The sequence below is a fragment of the Micropterus dolomieu genome, linkage group LG23, assembly GCF_021292245.1.
Source record: "Micropterus dolomieu isolate WLL.071019.BEF.003 ecotype Adirondacks linkage group LG23, ASM2129224v1, whole genome shotgun sequence".
Lineage (NCBI taxonomy): Eukaryota > Metazoa > Chordata > Actinopteri > Centrarchiformes > Centrarchidae > Micropterus > Micropterus dolomieu.
The window spans coordinates 16,201,143-16,221,352 of record NC_060172.1 but is presented as its reverse complement, the minus strand read 5'-3'; the positions used below and the strand labels follow the sequence as shown (position 1 = coordinate 16,221,352).

The 20,210-nt window shown below is 37.9% G+C and overlaps 1 protein-coding gene across 3 annotated transcripts in view; it reads right to left on the bottom strand.

The window, feature by feature from the left end:
• The window catches only part of LOC123962813 (rho GTPase-activating protein 26-like), a 243,930-nt gene that overhangs the window by 151,410 nt on the left and 72,310 nt on the right, over positions 1-20,210 (bottom strand). For all 3 annotated transcript variants that reach the window (XM_046039196.1, XM_046039195.1, XM_046039197.1), the window contains 4 exons: positions 18,602-18,707; positions 12,911-13,070; positions 10,574-10,718; positions 10,136-10,316 (listed from right to left, as the gene is read on the bottom strand). In XM_046039196.1, the coding sequence (XP_045895152.1) occupies positions 10,136-10,316; positions 10,574-10,718; positions 12,911-13,070; positions 18,602-18,707 (592 nt within the window). The remainder of the gene's footprint in view (positions 1-10,135; positions 10,317-10,573; positions 10,719-12,910; positions 13,071-18,601; positions 18,708-20,210) is intronic.

Sequence of the window (20,210 nt, the reverse complement as noted above, 5' to 3'; positions counted from 1 at the left end):
CAAGCATTGATTACATTAGATGAAGGAGTGTCTTGCTGAAAATAAAAACACTGCACAAGTAACTTCTTTTCAGCACTAATATCAACAACAGATAGCAACAACAGTTAACATAACTACTCAAATAGAGGCAAACGTATTCAGGCAACTAAAGATTTAATTAACTTAATTAAATGCTTTGAGTATTTGGAGACTGCAGTCCTCTGTCATCCAAAGTTCAGTGTCTGGAACATGTCACACTTAGGTGAGATAGGGGTTTTCCTTTTTGATGTGGTAATAAAACAAAGAATAAGGTTAGTTGCCACGGAAACGTGTGTGGGGGGGCCAGTTTTGATAGGCTGTTCAGGGAGATGCCAATGGCTGGCTCGTGTCCCTTTGTCAGTTTAACAGTCAGGCCCCGCGTTATCAGCTTCGGAATCAAAAAGGTGCCAGTTTTATGGTCGGGATAGCACTTAGAGAAAGCAACTTTGACCCCTCCCCATCTTCTCTGGGGAGGAGAAAGGAATTTAGGGTAACTCCAAATTTATTCAATGTAAAATGCACAAATCCACACCGTTGTTCACTACATATTACTGTATAACTACATGATAACAAGTGGAGAATATTCAACTGTCTGCATAGTTTATTCATCTTGTGTCATGTGTAAAGAATGAAAGTGAATAGGCCTACTAGGCTCTTCTCTACTTTAACTTTTGAAATTAGCTGTGTTTGACCCACTTTCATACATGTGTGTGACATTAGTACATTACTGTATAACTTGAGAAACAAGTTGTTTTCTGCTCCAGCCTGCCTAAATGAAAAACATTTTTACAGTCACTATTGTAACTGCTGGGATTAAATGGGTTTTATTAGCTGCTGCAGCACAGGGTGAATGATGAATAGACCCGTTTCTCAACTTATTATTCTAAATCATGCAATGGAGAATGCATAATAAATCCTGGGACACAATCATTTGTATTTATTGAAATTAGTATATTATTTTGGAAGCACATCACAGTTGAGAAAAACACTATAATGAATTAATAGCTGCCAGATGATGTCATTGTTTATTGTCTGTTTACCAGCACTGCAACCTGTAGGTGCCCAGAATTTTAAGTTTAATACTTAAATCAAACAGTTGTATTTGTTGTATAAATAGTTTTACTAATTGCACATGTTCAGCCCCAGTGCCACTGCTCTTTATTTTAGCACCTCAAGAAGACTTCCTATCACAAAGGAAGGCATTTCAATGTACAAGTGCAGTACTTCAATCTAAGTAAAGTACTTTCCCTAACATTTTAGTGTTATTTCCCTTTTAATTTTATACTTCCTGTGAATATAATCCAATTAATCTTCATTTCATACTGTATATGCGTTGTGTTAACACTTTATTTTGATAACCGTAATTTGATAAATTATGTTGTATGTGGTGCTCGCATGGCATACCATTTAGATTTGATAGCCTCTCTTCAGATAATACTCTCAGACTGCAGCACTTGTCTTTGTGAAGAGAGAAAGTAACAGAACAAAGTCTCTAACTCTGCCTGCGAGCTCCGTTAAAACTGAATTTACCATACAGAGTCGAATACGTGTGCACTCCAGATTTAGCTGCTACTAGCTGACCATGTGCTTCTCACAAACAACGGCTAACTTTACCGCAGTTCTGTGTCTGTGCATGCCGCAAACTGAAAACACTCTCTGTCAGAGGGTCCACACAAAAAGGAAGGAACACATGGCTGCCAGAATTGTCCTCAAATAGAGTTGATAATCACTTCAGGTTTCTGAACAAAGCCATCTCTTGTGTGGAGAGCAAGGCTTGTTGATGTGTGCACGTAGAGTCGACCTTTGTCGTCTGACTGATCCTCCAATAGATCCTCCAAAGTTGACCCCTTGAGACAATGCCCCTCCTCATTTGCATAATGAGGCAGAAATGCATTGAGAAATGTAAAAAGAGCAGGCAGAAATATATAACCATTGTGGAAATAAATAGGGTAGAAATGCAAAAGAAGAATAAAACAGACAAAAATATTTAAAGACACATAAATAAATACATTAAAAAAAACAAGTAATTAATAAAGTTATTATTATTATGAATAAATAAGGTAATTAATACAAAGGTGAATAAATGAAGAAGCTAATTAAAAGAGATATATACATTTATGTATCATACATTATTTATTTATTTACTGTATTTTTTGTGCATTTAATCGCATGCTTATTGATATTGAGCGTTTATTGATTTCTGTATTTATTTCCCTTTATGTCAGAATCCGTCCTCTATACTGGAAGAGACGGGGAGGGATGATTTCCAGCTGACAATGAAGATATTTTGATTGAATAAATAAATCAACATTGTTTTCTTTCCTCTGCTTCAGAAAGATTGGATATTCTCATATAAGACTTTACACGTGCCAGCATATTGCAAAAAAATAAAATTAAATAGATAAATATTACCAGTTACAAGTGCACCAACTTGTTTCAGATGAGTATAATCTCCCAATTTCCCTCGCAGCACATTTGTTAGGTGGTGGCATCAGGCATCAGTTTAATTAAATCAGCTAATGCAAAGACATGTGAAAGCTTGCTAACCTGCATGAATCAATGATGAACATTTTCACAGCCTTGATACTCAAAGCAACAATCTCAAATTAAAGTGTAATCTGCTGACACAAATAGATTTTATTTAGCTGCTGCAATGCAACAACAGCATGAGATTCTTGTCTTCAACTTAGCGGATGTGACAGCTCTACTGTTGATCATGTCGCTTTTAACAGGGATTTTTTAAAGAAGACAAACACGGTTTAGGTTTACAAGCTAGAGAAGATACCTTAAGTAGGAATGTGTGGAAAATAAATCCACATGACCTACAAATATCAAGTTTGGGTTCCAAAAAATCACAAGCTTAACGATCTGATTCTTTATCGATACAACTATCGATACATTGCTATTATTCAGTGATGGTTAATTGGTAAGACCAGACCCAACAGCCATGAGGTAGGCCTGCACGGTATGAGGAAAACATTCAATGTGCGATAACGTTATATATTGAGATGACACATCACTTGCAATAACTAAACATATATTGTACGTATTAGCTGCCTGGTTGTTTTTAATTTAATATTTTAAATACAACTAAATGTTTCTAGAGCAGCAACATTAATGTTTACAACAGCAAAGTAACTCAATAACTTTATCGGACATCACAAGCAGTGAGTGACGTTTAGAAAGAATAACATCAGTCTGTATCAGTCCCTTTTCCTCTCTCGCTGGCTGCAGGTAAGTTACCAGGTAGGAGGAGGAGCGACTGGTGTGTCTCAGCCAGCAGCTGAGTTTTTTTGACTACAGACCAGTCTGTGCTCCAGACAGACAGCTTTCTATCTAGTATCAATAAGCTCGAACCTTATTGATTTTCGGGTTTTGAGAAATGTTGGAACCGGGTCCTTTTGGAACAGGGTCTCGATCCCCATCCCTATATCCAGTGTTATCAGTATTGCAGCTTTAAAACCCATTTCAACACTGAATCCCTCATGAGTTACTGCCAGTGCTCAGTGTAATATCTGAAGATCTAAGAGCCTGAGAGAGAGAAATACTGTGTCCGCTTTGTGCTGAAGGCAAAAAACGGAAGAAAATAAATAGGAATGAGAGAAAGCAGCTCATCAGTATAAGCAGACACATGTAACCCTGTGACAGACACTGCATGTGTGTGTGTGGTAGGTAAATGGGTTTTATGCTGTTGGGAGGAAATATTTCTATGACAGGTTTCCCAGAAAACGTTCTAGTCTCAAAGGAGATTTTTGTTCAGCTTCTGTGCGGGGTTTTTGTTCGGGTAATTCAATTTTATTGCTGACTTTCTCTCACTATCTAATGCTTGCTCTTCGCCTCTCTTTTGCCTTTTTTTGCGTTTCTCTCAAATGCCAGACAGGAGGGATAAATAAAAATTCTCTGACTTTCCCCAAGGAATACAAGGAAGACAGAAAGAGATGTTTTGCCATTTATACTTTCACCTTAGTACAGCATGTTATAGGTCAAGTCAACTGTGTCAGTAGTCATTTTAATCACATGAGCTAGTCTGCAGTGTGTTACAAACTTAGTAGTCAGACAGTAATCTTCTACTCACTCGATCCCACATTAGAACGCTAGCCTCAATTGCTTGTTTTTTTAGTTCTTTTATATATTCATTTCTCCTGCATTACTAGAGAGAGTTATGGGGATGTCATTTGTTTGTGAGAGAACTTAAAAGACATATTATGAAAGAGGTGTGAAGAGGCCGCCAGGAATTTCCCACCTTGAAACAAACTGTAAGAAGAAAAAACCTCGACTAGCAGTCAAGGTGGCAAAACTGAAAATAACCTCTGCCTCAGGGGAATGCAGGGCTTTTGAAGGCCCAGTTGTTAACTTCTGACCTTTGTACCTCTCTCGTATCTGTGATGAAGGTGGAGGCTGGCTTTCTTGGAAATTCATGATGTCTGGCTCTGGGACTGAGAAAACATTGTCTGGGCAAGGATCCAAGTCAATTTACCCCAGACAGACTCTGTTTGCTGATTGTTAAAAAAATGGAGGCATTTTATGCTGTAAATGGGCTATATTACATCATATCTTGGGCATGCTTAAGCTATTGGAAAAGCCTATGTCTTCAAATGAGAACTACTGATCCTTAACATCGCATATTAAACAGGTATTTAAATGGGTACGCCAACAATTTAGTATTTACACTTCCATTACAGCACTAATACATTAAAGTTTGTTAGGGGACTTGCAAAATACAGAAGGGAAGCAACAGTGGCCAAGATATCCTGACTTTTAGCTCCTAGTATGAGCGGTGCTGCAAAAACATTTGATACTACACTACCCATAATGCAACAACAACAACAACTCAACAGCTTGTTAAACCCTGCCTCTCTGTTAACATCCATCTCTTTCAAATTTCACACCCACAGATTGTAACCAAAGACTGTGGAAGAAGAATTACCATAAATTACTGACCTGGTGTAGGAACACATTTTGACAAATAAACGCAGGCCCTGATTAAACACCTGGTCTGGTTTTTATAGAAGTTCTTTGGATGTATAAAACCTCTTCCTGCCGGGTCACCCGTTTTCGCTGCTTCTAAGCTGCTTAGTTCGTTAACACGCTATAAATATTTATGTTTAAGCGTATGATCAATATGTCAGGACATGATACACATGGTTAGATTGAATTGTGGAGAATCTAACCAATCAGTTAATTTAAAGAGGTGGTATTATGCTTTTTGGCTTTTTCCCTCGGCTTTATTGAGTTATCTCTCTTTCCCAAATTAAATGTTACAGATTCAGCTGATTCAATTTCATTATAGTTGTTGTTTCAGTAAGTTCTCAATGAGAATTGATGTTGAGTTTCTAATGATCTAAATTATCAAAAGAGCTGCCATTCTTGGATCTTGACCTCAGTTTAACTCGTGCTTGAACTTAAACCTCCATGTGAACTGATGTTTAGGCTCCATGTGCATTTCAGAATATCTCTAGAAAACTCAAACTGTGTACTGCCAAGTATTATGACTATTTATGGATGGTATGTGGTCATTTTCCTCTCATTTTCAATGCTGAACTGGACACCGTGGTTTTTGGTCAAACTAAATCTTCTCTGTTATCGCAGAGGGTTTGTGTGTGTGTGATCATGTATTCAAAGCATGTTTCAACATTTGAGGTTATTTCCAATAATCTGTGACCAGCATGTCTAGATTGCCTCCTGACCTGTGAGTAAATTTAGATCAGAGCTTCCAATTTTTATTTATTTAATCCCCTGTAACCCATCTTCTTGATTTCTGCTAGATTTAAGGTGTAAATTAGAGGGAGTTACATAATGTGCAGCAATTCAAAGAGCCACATATCATCTAATTCAATAAAATATAAAATGATCCTGTCCACTATCCTGTATTTATACTTTAGTTAAAGATTTCAAGGACAACATGCCCATTGTGCACCAGAAAGAACATCTTCAGATTTTCTAATTATTTCTCTGAACATTATCTCCCACAATGTGGGACTGTTGCTTTAAGTAAACAACCTGGCACGATCTTCAGAATCTCATAATATATACCTTGGCAGCTCCTTTGAGATTCACACTTAACTGACTACTCTAGGCATAAATGTTTGGAAATGTATTGTGTTTTCATTGTGGCTGGTTGTGGAGTAGCTGAAAATCACCCAACTGCTCCATCTTTAAATCTAAAATAAAATCTTCTGCTGTGTGTCTGTTCACACTGAGCTGGTCTGACCACACGCTTCACTTTTTTAGTGCATTAAAATGAAATGAAGCCATAATCCAAGTCCAAGTCCATTTTACAAATTGCAAAATGCTAACGGCGTAATTGGCTGGTGCAGAGTTAATGAAGGGAAATATATTCCACTCTGATCACACACGTGTACATACAATACATACATAAAACATTTGACAGCACTCTGTCCATACAAGCACCGCCTTAAGAGGAGAAAGGGCATAGGGAAATATGCATATAAGCTTGTGAACATATAATTTCATGCAACATTAGGTGGCCTATCAGGACCAACAGGTTGTTAACCTCAGCCATTAAATGCCTCTTTAATGTGACGACTATCTGAAAACAGTTTTTCTGTCTCCCTTTTGCTCTGCATGCTCTTGAATATCTTTCAGGCCCTAGATTTTATGAAACTGCTTATCTCTGGGTTTATATGAACATGTCCTTCTTCTCAGATGTATGATATAGCAGCAACTGTAATACAGCAGGAAATGGTTCAGTGGGCTTGAGTAAAGCAGAAACAAGTCATGGCTATTATACTTATCCCCTATACAGCTATTGTATGTGGGATAACAACATATTGTACAGTTGTAGTCTGTGGTCCTTCATTTTGAGATATGATTACCTTGGTAGTCAGAAGTCTTCAGACACAAAAGTATAATATGATCCTAGGTGTTTCAAAATCCCCAGTATTTAAGGACTAAGGTCAAATAGTTCATACAGCATTGTATAAAGTCGTGTTTGCTGGATTTCCACAATTGCTACCACCGTAAAGACTTGTAGAGAACTTTCTGTTAGAAGTGTGGTGAATGTTCAAACATGTCGCTTTAACCGACCACATCGGTCAGAAAACGACCTGGTGTCCTCACCAGTGACAGAGCGGAGAATCCCATTTGTGAACAGACATAGAGAGAAAACTATGAGAAGAAAAGTCATAACATGACACAGAAGTAGGGGTCGACCAACAATCGGTCTGGCCGATTATCGGCGCAGATATTCAGCATTTTTCCAATAATCTGCATAGGCCATTTTAAAAACAGATATGCCGATATAATTAATAAATAAAAAAATGCACTCCTTTGGCTCTGATGCAGCCACTTCTCTCTGTCTGCTCGAGCCCACGGAGTATTGAGTACAATGTCCCGCCCACAGTACTAGCTGATTGGTTACAAGTCACAAGCTTATCAACACTGACTATTGTGCAGAAGTAGCCAACAGAACAAGCGAGCCACCACGCTGCAGCCCCTCCTCTCCTGTCTCACCAGAGCTATGCATGCACACACATGTGGAGCGGAGCTAGCAGAGTGTAGATTACACAACCATACCATAACTACGCCCGTTACTGTAAGTAAGTACAGCAAAACCAGCAGTACTAATTAAAGGCTGATACTGCATCAGTATAACAAGCAGGAACATGCACCAAGCGATATTTTAATCTGCTCTGTCCCATCCACCGCAGCTTTTGTTTTTGTTTTACACAAGCACATGTGCTAGCTCGGCTAATAGCTTGTTATAAACAATCTAAATCTCTCAGTCTGTAGCCTGTTTAGCTGAGATGTTATGTACCTTAAAATGTAGTAAATCCTTGCAAACTCAGCTGCAGAGGGAGGAGGAGGAGGACGGGTTGCTGTCTTCAATCTAAACTGCACTCAGTATTTTGATGTCAGGAATATAGTTTGTTTAACATGTTCCATTTGTTTCCAGTGAGATATTGATTTTATATTGTTACTTTGCTGCTGTAAACTTTACTTTTGTTGCTGCTCTGAAAACAGTAAGTTATAACATAATATTAAATTTGATTACTGTTCTGAATTTATTCTTTCCAATAACAGTATAGATAAAGAACAGTACCAATAAATAGTATCAATAAATAGTATCAATAAAATCCTAACAATATAAAATAATTTAGCACTCAGAGTTAACAAGTCCATCCCTGGGATGGATGGATCTCTAATCCATTTAATTTACTATTTATAAAGATTAAAAATGACTATTAAATTTAATGTTGTTGTTTTCATCAAAGGTTTGTGTTGGAGTTTGTGTTATTCTAAATTTTGACACCAAGATTAAAAAATTTAAAGCAAATGTTTATCGGTTCCACATATCGGTGATCAGTCTAACTGGTTACTAATAATTGGGATCGGGATCGGCCCGAAAAAAAAAACATATCGGTCGACCCCTACACAGAAGTCATACCTTTTGAGTAAATAAACAAAAGTTGGATGTACCAACTATCTGTGAGTGAAAAAAGCATGAAGATGATAGAGTAAAGGAGAAGGAGTGGAGGTGGCAGTGGGAAGACAGAAGGAGAGAACTGAAATCATCTTGATGACAGGCCGTACTTGAAGGTCTGTCACTGGTGTGTCAGTCTATGAGATGATTAGTAGTACATATCTTCACTGGGTCAGGTGTGTGTCAACACCAAAGTGGCTTGAGGAAACAAAATAATGGAACAGATGATACCATGATGACGGACAGGCAGATCAAGATACTGTGTATGTGTGTGTGTGTGTGTGTATGCGCGTGTGTGCGCGTGTGTACGAGTACTACGTGTGCCATGTGTGCGTGCTCAGCCTCATGTCGCTGTGAATTGCGTATGCAAGCGTGTGTGTTTAGACCCGTTAATAACTAGAGCCTGACCAATATACCAATATATAAATGAAAAATATAAATATAAGTGTTGCAAGTCCTCGTAGACAGTCATGTAGTATTAAATGCATTCAACAGCAGCTCACTCTATCGTAGACTGTATGTTTTTGAGCCAGCTGGTGGTTGAGAAATGGTTTTTCGTAGCTTTGGATATTATTAAAGTGTGCTGGTACAGGGATAAACTAGATGCTATGCTACATTGAATGTAGTTATTACACACAGATTATGTGTAAGGTAAAATACACCTATGCTTATTCTCTGTTTACAGTTGCACCTTCCTGCAGCAAATATTTATTGATGTGCAATTGTTTACATGTTAAGTTGTTGAGACCGTAATCTATTATATTAACACAATCCATTTAGGAAAAGGTATAATAGCCCACATACAGAACAGCTTTCAATAACGGCCTGTTCTAAGTGTAGTTTGGACAGGAAGAATCAAAATATCGGCTTATAAATCAGCTCTTTTTCAGTTTAATATCGGCATTGGCGGCCAAAAACCCATATCGGTCAGGCTCTATTAATAACCTTCAGATGTTGGTGTGTTTATGTGAAGATATACGGTGCTTCTCACAGGGAGATGCACTTGTTTAGAACTGTTAAAATATTTTTATTTAAATTGGTTTCAGTTGAGTAAATTGCTGCTCGGATAGTGAGACAGCCTGACAAGCGGGCACAATGTTTAAAGTAAATCTGAGATACATGCCAGGTCCTTTTTATAGTTAGTAATATTAAACACGTATTTGACCCAATTATGCTGATGTATTGTATGTATTTCTGTGTATGTATTTCTGTGTGCCTGCACGTGAGAGGGATTTTGTGTAGTTTTTATTTTTTTAAAATCCCTCATTCAGGGGAAGTAGACACAGCCTTCTATTGTTTTGAGCAGCTGGAGTTCAATTCCTTTCTGCAAATGTGCCCCAGATGCTTTTGGTATTTAAACCGTCTACGAATTATTGTGTGCATTAAGAGGTGTGTACATTCTTGAACCCATGTGTTTGTGAGTATATTTTAAGTTAGTGATTGCACATGTGTGCATGTACGTAACTTTGTACATACAAATGGTTCAAAACCTTCTTGACCAGTTTTTTTATTATTCAAAATAAACACTGCTAAATTATTATTACTATATTAAAAAAATATTAAGATTCAATCATATACTGTTTGATTCTGTAAATAATAGGCCTGCAGTATCTATGAGGAACTACACAGGTTGACTTCAGTTTCATATTATGAGAATCGCTCTGTCCCACTCACAGTGAGCTGGGCCGGATCTGTCGGGTGTCCTGCTCTCCGTCGTTGCTGGTCAGGCTGTGTCTCGGGGTTCGACCTTGGCTGCTGCTGTTGCTACTGCTGCTGCTGTTACAGTTGGCAGAGGAGGAAACCAGCGGCTGCACCTCGCCAACTGTGGTGCTGACCACACTGTTCCTTTTTTCACCTACAAGAATCAAGAATGATTTATAAACTCTTTGGTGTTTTCAGTCACAAACAATACATCTGTTGACCACTGCAAGGTGTCTTTATAAGCTCCAACACCAACTCAAAGCAAAACTGACCACTGGTAACCTGTTGTTTATCATATATGGCAACACATAGCAGTTGTGAGTCAGCTCAAATGAAATCTAAGGGGAAGAAAACAAGCAATCAGCACATTTTATTGTTTTTATTATTAGGCAAAATAGGTGGTAAGCTCACCTTTCTGGGAATGTGTTGGTGTGTGGAAGAGCGTGAGAGGCCTCTCGCTGCAGGACGGGGCTTTGCTGTCGGTGCTTCTCCTCCTGGACAGATTAAGCTGCATGTTGGTCGACCCGCCTGCAGAATTCGGCACATCCCTGAATATCTGCACCAACAAGACAGACAAGTGCGAGTTAGTTAACAATTCTTGCCTTCTTGCTCTCTGTCATAAAGAGAGATGGTCTAAGTGTGTGCTAATACAGCATATTTAATATGATTCATGCTAATGAATAGCAAACTTAGCAGCTTTGACTCAGCTCAACATGGCAACAAAGCTGTTTGCTGCTGTGTCTAAAACTTCTTTAAACAGGGAATAATTACATGCAGAAACTTAACAACAGGGTACATTGTGGTCTTCAGTCTATGATTTGTGGCACTGATCATGACATTGCTGAAATGAAGCAAAATTAGGCAAGATTCAGAAGATCCCATGCTGTGATGAAAGTATATTATGCACTGTGACTCTAGTTTTTTTCAGCCTCCTTTTCTGCTTTTTGCCCAGCTTCACACGCATAGCTCCTTTCTAAAAGGAAAAGGGGAGGGACTAATTGGAGGGCTGGAGAACCGATTTAAAAACACACTGGATTTATTAGAAATTAGAAAATTAGAAATCTTAAAATATCATCTTCACTTCACACAAGCTTCATGCTGAAAACAGCAAACAAAATGAACATTATTGACCTATGTATGTTTTTAGTTGTGGAGGGAGAGCAGATATGTCAAATTCAGACTGCCGTTATTCTGCAGCTGCACAGTGGAAGGCAGTGACAAAAGGACTGGGATGAGATCTTTCAGAGCCAATCTATCTATCTCAGTATTTATTCCCAGTTTGTTTTGTTTTTGCACACTGCAATAGACAGCTGTTATCTGTTAAGTGTGGAGGATGGAGAGGGCTAATGGTAGGGATGGGAGAAAAAAACGATTCTTAGATGCATCGCAATGTGGACATGAAAGATTCTGAATAGATTAATAAATGTCAAAAACCGATTATCTAACTGTTAGCTGATAACGTATGACAGCTGCTACTTAAATTTTACAAGCTAATTAATATGTGCAGCTACTGAGTTTCAACACGTAACACGTTTATACAGTGGGTAACACTCACCGCTGGTTTCCTGTGTGTGTATAGAGTGAGTGGGAGAGCGAATGAGAGAGAGTGAGCTGCTGAAAGTGACGATGAAAGTTAACGGTTACTTAGTAAATTATCAGCCTTGCAGTAAATGTACGTGTAGGTCACAGTGTGACCATTAATAAAAGTCTGTTTTCCCAACTGTTTTTTGGCTGCTATCTAAGTTAACATTAGTTAAATTAGTAACGAAGTAGTGTTAATTAGCTGCGTGTCATTACTACCTACCTACCAGGGTTGGGAAGATCAGGTAGAAGCAAAGACTAAACTGGTGTACAGCTGTGTCCTGTACATATAAGCCTACTGTATGTTACATACAGTGAAATTATGATTCATTTTTCAGAAGACTATAAAAGTAAATTAAATTAAGGATGCAAACTTGTCCTTTTAAGCAATTATTATTATTATTCAGAAATTACATAGGGAAATAAGTTGCATCAATAATCGTTTCATAATCGCATCGCAGCCCTCTGAATCATAATCGAATCGAATTGCGAGGTGCCAAAAGATTCCTACCCTTAGCTAATGGTGAGTGTGTCATTCTTTCAATTCCCACTTATCCTGTCTGTGGGTAACAATCCATTCATGCACACAGGTGTAGCATATGTGTTATTTGTCTGTGTGTCTGGTTGTCGGTTTCCTTCACAAGCTGAACACACAGTGTGTGTACACAATGCAAGGGTCTTAAATGGTCATGATGATTTGTCTGTTGCCATGGTGACATCTATAAACAGCTTTGCCTGCCAATAAGCTGCCTGGATCTTGGATCACTGGGAAAGTGGCTTTGAAGTGTATATACAGTTATTTTTTGTGTGTGAGTGAGTGAGTGAGTGAGTGAGTGTGTATAGCAGGTGCTCAGGCAGATACAACTTGTTAGGTGTGTTTATAGGGTAGAAATGCAAAGGAAGAATTAAACAGATAAAAATATTAAAACACAAATAAATTTTAAAAATAAGTAATTAATAAAGTTGAAGATTATAAAGGACAATAAATAAATAATGTAATTAATACAAATAATTGAATAAATAAAGATGCTAATTAAAAGAGATATACATATTTATGGAGCATTTATTTTTGTTTTTAGTTCTGAAATTGTCAGGATTAGTCCTTGATAACCAAACTCTGCTGTTTGTGTTATTCATTTATTTACATACACACTTACACCCTCTTACCCTCTCGTGATGCTCTATGAGGATCTCTACAACAATGTTCTGGAACTTGATGTCCATTATGGCTGCCACCGTCTCCTCCTGTGGGCGGAGCAGAGTTGGTCCAAAGACCACACCCAGATTGGCAACAGTCATCAGGTTCTGCTGGTGGTGACTTGCCACACTGTTGAGGGGGCGTAGACAGAGAGGGAGAGTGATTGGCTCCACGTTAATTACGTTAATTAAAAACCTGTACCCTAAGCTGACACTTGTAGTGAATTATCACCCAACTCTACAGTACCCCTCAGTGCTACTGAGAAAGTCAGCGTCTTTCAGCTCACTGTTTTGGTTTTACGGCCCATGACTTTCCTGTTTTGGTTCAGTGTCACCACTCATCTACTTCCATTTCCAGCAGCAACAGGGAGCTATTTTTAGTGAAAAACCCACTGTAAGCTACCAGTCCAGCACCACACCAGACCGATACAATTAGCGACTAGCTCGTAAACATAGTGGAGCATCTTTATGCTCTACTATGTTTAAGTAGAGAGAATACTGGACTAAAGTTCATCAGGTCACCTTAAACATGACTGCAAAATAATGTTAATTAACATTTCATATTTTAAAGGTTCAGTGTGTAAGTTTTAGTGGCATCTAGTGTTAAGGGTTGTAAATTGCAACCAGTGACTCATGGTGCATTCACACGCTCCTCGGATGGTCCCATTTCCCGAGTTGTGAAGTCGTTCTTCCGACTTCAGTGTGTGTTCATGTGCTCTTAAGTCGAAATGTGGAATCAACATGGGCGCTACTACAAAGATGTGTTGGATTTGCATTATCAGAGCATATAAACAACACACAGACATCTAGTTCCCTCTACATGGAAAGCAAACTAACCATATTACAAATTACGTTTGCAAAATATGTATATGTACTTCGAGATTTTGCACAAATCAAAGTTCTGTATACTTGTTTATGTCCCATGTACACTTTATTTGTCTTTTTGCAAGTGCAAAGGAGAAACTTTGTTGTGGTCGACACTTTCTGGCAGCTCTTGTGCTAAATAATACGCGTGGGCCTCCATTTCTCCAAATCTTTCTTACTTCCAATACACCTGTCGACTACTTCTACTACTAACGTTACTTCTTTTTCTCCTACGTACGCATTCAACATAGTGACGAAACATGCTCGGTAGAGACTTTTGTCCATTTGAGCTACTGTAGAAACATGGCGGCGCAACATGGCAACGTCCATGTAAGAGGACCTGCAGTGTATGTAGATTGAAATGGCTCATTCTAAGGTAATAAAACATAACAGTTCATTATGTGGGGTCTTTATACACCACTGAAAACATATATATGTATATTAGATTGCATTTCTGTCAGTAGATCCTAAATATTCCACATTGAACCTTAAGTTAAATTCAGCATAACAACTTCATGAATAAATAATATGTGAATGTTGTGTTTATAGTATGTTCTGCTGCCCCCAAGAAGCTAAAAAAAGAAGTTAATGTTTTAACTACATACAGACTCAGGCAATTGGCTGTTGAAACAGGTTTCCATATAAAGCAGTAGTTAGACAGAGAAAAAATATTCTTTGCCAAGTGTGAAACAGACAAATTGAAGACTCTCCTTGGTGAAATAATTGAAGTTTATAATGCAAGAAAATTTGAGGGTTCTTTATTGAACTTGGAAATAGCAGTTTCACCCCAAATGAGACCAAGGAAGACACTGCCAACTCAACCATAAGCATCCCAGCAGGACTCCCTTAATGGCTGAGCTGTCAGAACATCTAGCCAGAGTTATTAAGTAACAGAGAGTCAGCACTTAGCAACACACCATACAACATGTTGACATCTCTGCTAGTACACACCTGAGAGAAAAACTGGAGAGGTTTATGACACTGGATGTAACAGCTACATGTGAAAACACTTCATGAGAGAAAATGCAAGGACAGTGGATGAGACACATGCCTTTGATGTGAGAGAGCCGGGTTCAATTCCCCACTGTGACACATCCGCAAATGTGTCCCTGAGCAAGACACTTAACCCCTAGTAGCTCCAGAGGCCTGTGACCTCTGACATATAAAGCAATTGTATGTCGCTTTAGATGAAAGCGTCAGCTAAATGAATGAAGTAAATGTAAAACAGGTCACAGCACTGAAAGATCAAGGTGATGCCAGAGACAGGTTCATTTTCTCTTTTCATGTAGTGTACATGTTTTGGCAACACGTTTTGATCCAGTAAGAGAGAGAGCTAGAAATGCAAGAAAATCATATCAGAGTACAATACAGACAGAAATCTGACAGACCCTAATTACAAAACAAGGAAGGTACAGACTGAGAATATCTCACTAAATGTGACAATGAGAAACCTTAACTTGCACACTGTTTTGTCTTATTTATTTTTAAACTGTTTTAGCTCCAGCTGTATTTTTATTTTATTTTTTCCCCAGCCCTAATAAATCCATTGATCTTTATTTTACAATATGAATTTCTTTATTTGAATAGCTTACGCATTTACCACTGTACCTAATACACTCAGGAGTGAATTTACAAAGAATGGATTGCGGCCTCTGATAGCACCATACATTGTGCATCACCTACAACCACTATCTTTCCTGTCTCAAGGTGCAATTCACAAAAGATATTGCCCTAATGATATTACATCCCATATCGTTTGGAAGCTAAGTGCAAATTGCCTTGTTTTGGGTCTGTTAAATGTTCATCTGCAATTTTCTGTAGTGGTCCCAGTAATATTTCTTCTTCAAGTGTACTTAGGTAGCATATCATATGAAATGGTTAAGCAACATTTGAGTAAGAAAAATGCAGCTGCAACAACAAATTTTTCCACTCATATCTTAAAATGTTTAATTTGGTATAGAATGTCTATTAACTCCCTCCTGTTCTTTCATTCGTTTCTATCTGCAGGATGCCTCTAGTTTTTCTATGACTCACTCTGTACTGAATGTTTTGTCAGAGTGACTCTTATATGAGGTGCTTTAACTGTGTGCTCTCCTACATGCACCTTGGCGCATGAAGTTTTCTCTATTTTGCACCATGGTCACTGGAAACTCTGGCTGTGACACCCCTTATACTGTAAATGCACTTCAGTTCCCACCAACTCGCTGTAGACGCTAATAATTTAACTCTGACTGTGTGTGGCTATTAGCGCTAGTGCTTGTGAATTGGAGTTTTTAATATATTAAATAATAAATATCACATAATATTTCTATAATGTGGAGATATATATATATATATATATATATATATATATATATATATATATATATATATATATATATATATATATATATATATATATATATATATATATATATATATATATATAAGTGAGGGGAGGTTAAAAACCAGAAACACCTCATTATATTATATTTATGAAGGTTGGTTTTGCTGCAGGACTGTTGTAAGTCTACCCAATAACTGGCAGGTAAGTGTATTTTCTCTATTAATAGAACATTTTAGTCCCTTTGGCAATAGAAACAGAAAGAGCTGAAAGAGACAGAGAGCTGAAGTGTGTTTACCGTGATCCAGCCATTCAACCTATGAGGCAGGATCCACTGTAATCCACTAAGCCCAGAAAAGAATGGGCATATCCTCAAAATACCTGCTCGCCTACATGTTATAGAAACACGGCTCATGTCCCATTTGTCACACATTATCATGCCGCTACTGTTGAAGAAAAGTCAGATGAAGCCAGAGGGCTTAGATGTGGGTTTACAGTAAAAACAAAATGCCAGCCTGCTGCATTAAAGGAATAATTGCAAGTAAGCCAACATTGTCATGCCCTGCTTTTTTGCTAATGGGCTGCAGCAGCTTGTGGTTATGTAACCTACAGACGGATAATGTGTTTGATTCACAAAATGTTCTTGTCTATACAGTATATTGTTTCCAACATACACTATAGAAACATCCAAAACTGATTTAGTGGTTCGCTGGTCAGAAGATATCTGGGATAAAATCGGGATACATTAGTTTGAAATGTTTCTTAGCATTTGTGTTTACTTTGCATCAATGACTTTATTTCCATTTGAAGTTAGGACCAACTTCATTTTGAAATATAGTCATTTAAAATCTGTTGAAACTAAAGTTACAAGTAAGATGTGGATATGTAAAAGTTTGACTTTTCCAAATGCAGTGTTGGGCAAGTTACTTCCAAAATCTAATACATTATAGATTACTAGTTACTGACAATTGAGAGTAATTAGTTATATTACAATATTACAATATCTGAATTGTAATGCTTTACACTACTTTTGCGTTACTTTCAGTTACTTTCACTGCTATTTAATGGCCGCAATATTCTGATGCATAGGTGGGTTCTAGTGCAGTTATATCCGTAGATCAGGTGAGTGTTTGTTATAAAAATAACCTTCTGATTAATAGCGAGGGGGTGGGGTGGGGCGGGAGATGATGAAATAGCATGAATCGTCTCCCCATTAAGAAACACGCTTTGCACATTTAAGCACGAGGTACAGCACCATAACGTCAGTAGCCATGTTTCTATCCAATTGTCGTGCGAATTTTAAGCTGACTTTTGAAATCTTGCAAAAAAGATAAGTGCGAAATAAGTGCGTTTCCATCAGCTGGTTTGGAGCGAATTAACCAGGCTACGGCAAGAGTAGTGGACGTTACACATGGTTGTAAATAAACAAGACATATGGTTTCCAAACCAGAAACAAAACCAGCCACATGGAACTGATGGCCACTGATCTTAGAAAAATGGAGAGAGGGCCTCAGGAATGTGTTTCAAGTTTAGAATTAGGGATTTTTATTTGGATTTTGCCGTTTTCACCAACCTTTTCTAATGCAATACTTCAAATTGCACATAAAAAAAAACCTTGATGGAAACACAGCTAGTGATTATTTGAATCCCTCGACACAAAGAATCGGTCAGGATGACCTGACAGCAGCCTCCCTAATCATGAAACTAATTCGTTAAAGCACAGACACAGCCTACAGAAATCTACAGTATTTACGCATAATCCATCAGGAGAGCTACCGTCTTGTTAAGAGGAGCTGAGCTCCCCTGTAGTTTGCACCCTGCCTACAGTGTCGACACTCAGAGTCCAGCAACAGGAAATAACATTACTCTTTTACTCTTTGATGTGTTTTTCTAGTGCTGAAATGTTTCTTGGTGTTGGTGAATTATTAAAAAACAAACCCCCCCTTAATTTCGGTTTAAAATGTGCTGTTAGTGACATTTTAACAAGTATAATATTACCGATTTTCTTTTAGTAATGCCTTATGCTACTGCATTACAGCAAAAAGAAACACATTACTGTTATTGCGTTACTTTTGTAAAGCGTTACACCCAACACTGTCCAAATGTAGCCCAGTTTAATCCTAAACGTGGCCTGCAAATCACCCAGTTAGTCCTTACTGGCCTGTGACCGCGGTAGCTCCTTCACCTAATACATTTGGCCTGCTACATGGTTTTCTATTTTCAGTACACACCACCTTAATGCATATGGTCTCGAGATTACACTGAGCCCTAATCCTCCTCGAAGATGACCAACAGCAACAATCAAGCTAAGGAGTATTACTGCAATGGATGTAGAGGATCAGAGAGGGAGAATCCACTATTGTTAGTAACACTACATAGTAACCACTAAAATTAAATACTGTGGTCTGTTGGACTGTGTTTCTTTGGTGTACAATGTCTAATACAGTATAATATAGTAATGTATCTCAACCTACTTGGCCAGGTGTTTCATCAGCAGCTCCAGCATCTGTCTGTTCTTCTCAGGCAACCGGTGCACCAGAGCATGGATCTCTGTCACCCTGGCCTCTGGGTTGTCCAACTCTGGACGGAGACAGAGATACAGAGACAGTTGAGGAAATTAAGACTTCAGCTTGAAGTGTCCCATTCCCCCGACATCTTTATTGACACATACTTGTAAGGCGCAGAAAAACAGCAACAGATCACACAGAATAGCCTAAATGTGCATGATTTAGTTAAAGTTCAGAGATACAGTAGTTTAGGGGAAGTGTCTTTCCCACTTTCCCAGAAACTAATAAATGCCAGACCTGGATTTATGTATTTGATATATTCTGAAGTTATGTCAAACAGAAATATTAGGCTATCTTATTGTTGAGTGTGTATAGGATCAAATGATATAATCATGATTCCAGTTATCCGGGAGTTGAGCATAGCTAAGCAAGTAAACAAAGGGCGGGTAGATTCCTTTTTTCCCAAGCTTTGTCTGTGGGGAGATGCACAGTTTCAAACTAAAGTGTGTACTACTTGAATGCAACAAGTGGTCACTGTGCACACAAACAATTGCAAAACCTTGGCATAGAGACATAGTTAGTCACGCTTTCTAAGAATGAGCCTAGAAATGAAAAGAATCACGTACAAACACAAGTCAAATAACAGCTTTGGTCACAAGTTAAATATCAGTTATGCAGAGGAAGCCACAGCTGTGGTACATGTGTGAAGGACAATGCTGGCAATATATTTTTTATTGCCAACAAACCAGATGAAAAGACAAAAACCAGCAATGAACTGATCATCGTAACAAGTATGTGTAGTATCTGTGTAGCAGATCCTAATATGTTTTTTATTCCGCTGTGCCATTTGACCTCCACTGTTGTCCAAAAACTATTTAAAAACAGTAAGCCACATGTTCCTTCAACACCATGAACAACACTGTATTTTATTTTAATAACCCCAAATATACCATCCTGCTGCCATAATTACTCACTAGAATACTAAATGTGTATTAATTTGTGACTGAAAAGAGTCCCAAACAAATGTAATAAAAATAAAAATATTTACTTTATTGAGATTACTATATTTTGTGATCTATTTTCAAAGATTTACATCTTCAGTAGGAACCACTGGGCTTGGGGCTCTGTTAAACTCTGCTGCAAAGTGGGAAAGCTCTGTGTCCCAGTGATTAACAGGCAGAATGGCAGGGAAAGAGGCAGGCAGAGAGACCTGTTGATGATAATAAGTCACGGCTGCTGAGCCAGTCGTTAGAGAGATGACAGCAGACTCACACTAGATCACCCGTCAGGCCCTGGCTGTCAGCACCAGGTAGTACACTTGCAAATGGCGGAGTATCTCACACACACATATATACATACACACATATACATATATATATATATATATATATATATATATATATATATATACACACACACACATATATATATATACACATATATATATATACACATATATATATATATATATATATATATATATACACATACATATATATACACATACATATATATATATATATATACACATACACATATATATATATATATATATATATACACACATATATATATA